At 60.5% G+C, this 461-nt stretch overlaps 1 protein-coding gene across 1 annotated transcript in view; it reads right to left on the minus strand.

The window, feature by feature from the left end:
* Positions 1 to 94: 94 nt before the first annotated feature.
* Positions 95 to 461, minus strand: part of LOC104074592 (calpain-1 catalytic subunit-like) — a gene marked incomplete at its 3' end in the record, with an annotated part of 8,698 nt that continues 8,331 nt past the window's right edge. Inside the window, 2 exon segments of the mRNA XM_009574762.1 lie at positions 95 to 153; positions 229 to 345. Coding sequence (XP_009573057.1) covers positions 95 to 153; positions 229 to 345 — 176 coding nt within the window.

Raw genomic sequence — 461 nt, forward strand, 5'->3', positions numbered from 1 at the left:
CACCCACCCCAGGTGCCCCATTCACCTTAGTGCCTTGTCCCCTTGTCTCCCACCCCACCTCTGGGCCCACCTCACCACTGGGCTGAGCTCTCACCTCGGAGAGGTTCATGACAGCAGTGCCGGTACCTTCGGGGTCCATGCTGTGGAAGAACCCTGCAAGGGCACAAGAGCAAGGTGAGCAACCTGTCCCTCTGTCCCTGCCCTCCCTGCCCCGGGGCCAGCACTCACTGAACATGGCCTCCAGCTTAACGAGGCAGCAGACAAAGTTGTCAAAGTCCACACCCATGTCAGCGTCTGCATAGCGGGCCACCACCACCTGATGCAGCTTGTTGTTCAGCTTGAAACCTGCAAGGCAGAGAGCAGTCAGCACGCCAGGGAGGCAGGAGAGGAGGATGTAACTATGAAAGTCCATGCCCCCACCCAAAGGGCCCACCAACCCACCCAAGGAAGGGCACCGAGTC

Source organism: Fulmarus glacialis, unplaced genomic scaffold, assembly GCF_000690835.1.
Source record: "Fulmarus glacialis isolate BGI_N327 unplaced genomic scaffold, ASM69083v1 scaffold18513, whole genome shotgun sequence".
In the NCBI taxonomy this organism is placed as follows: Eukaryota; Metazoa; Chordata; class Aves; order Procellariiformes; family Procellariidae; genus Fulmarus; species Fulmarus glacialis.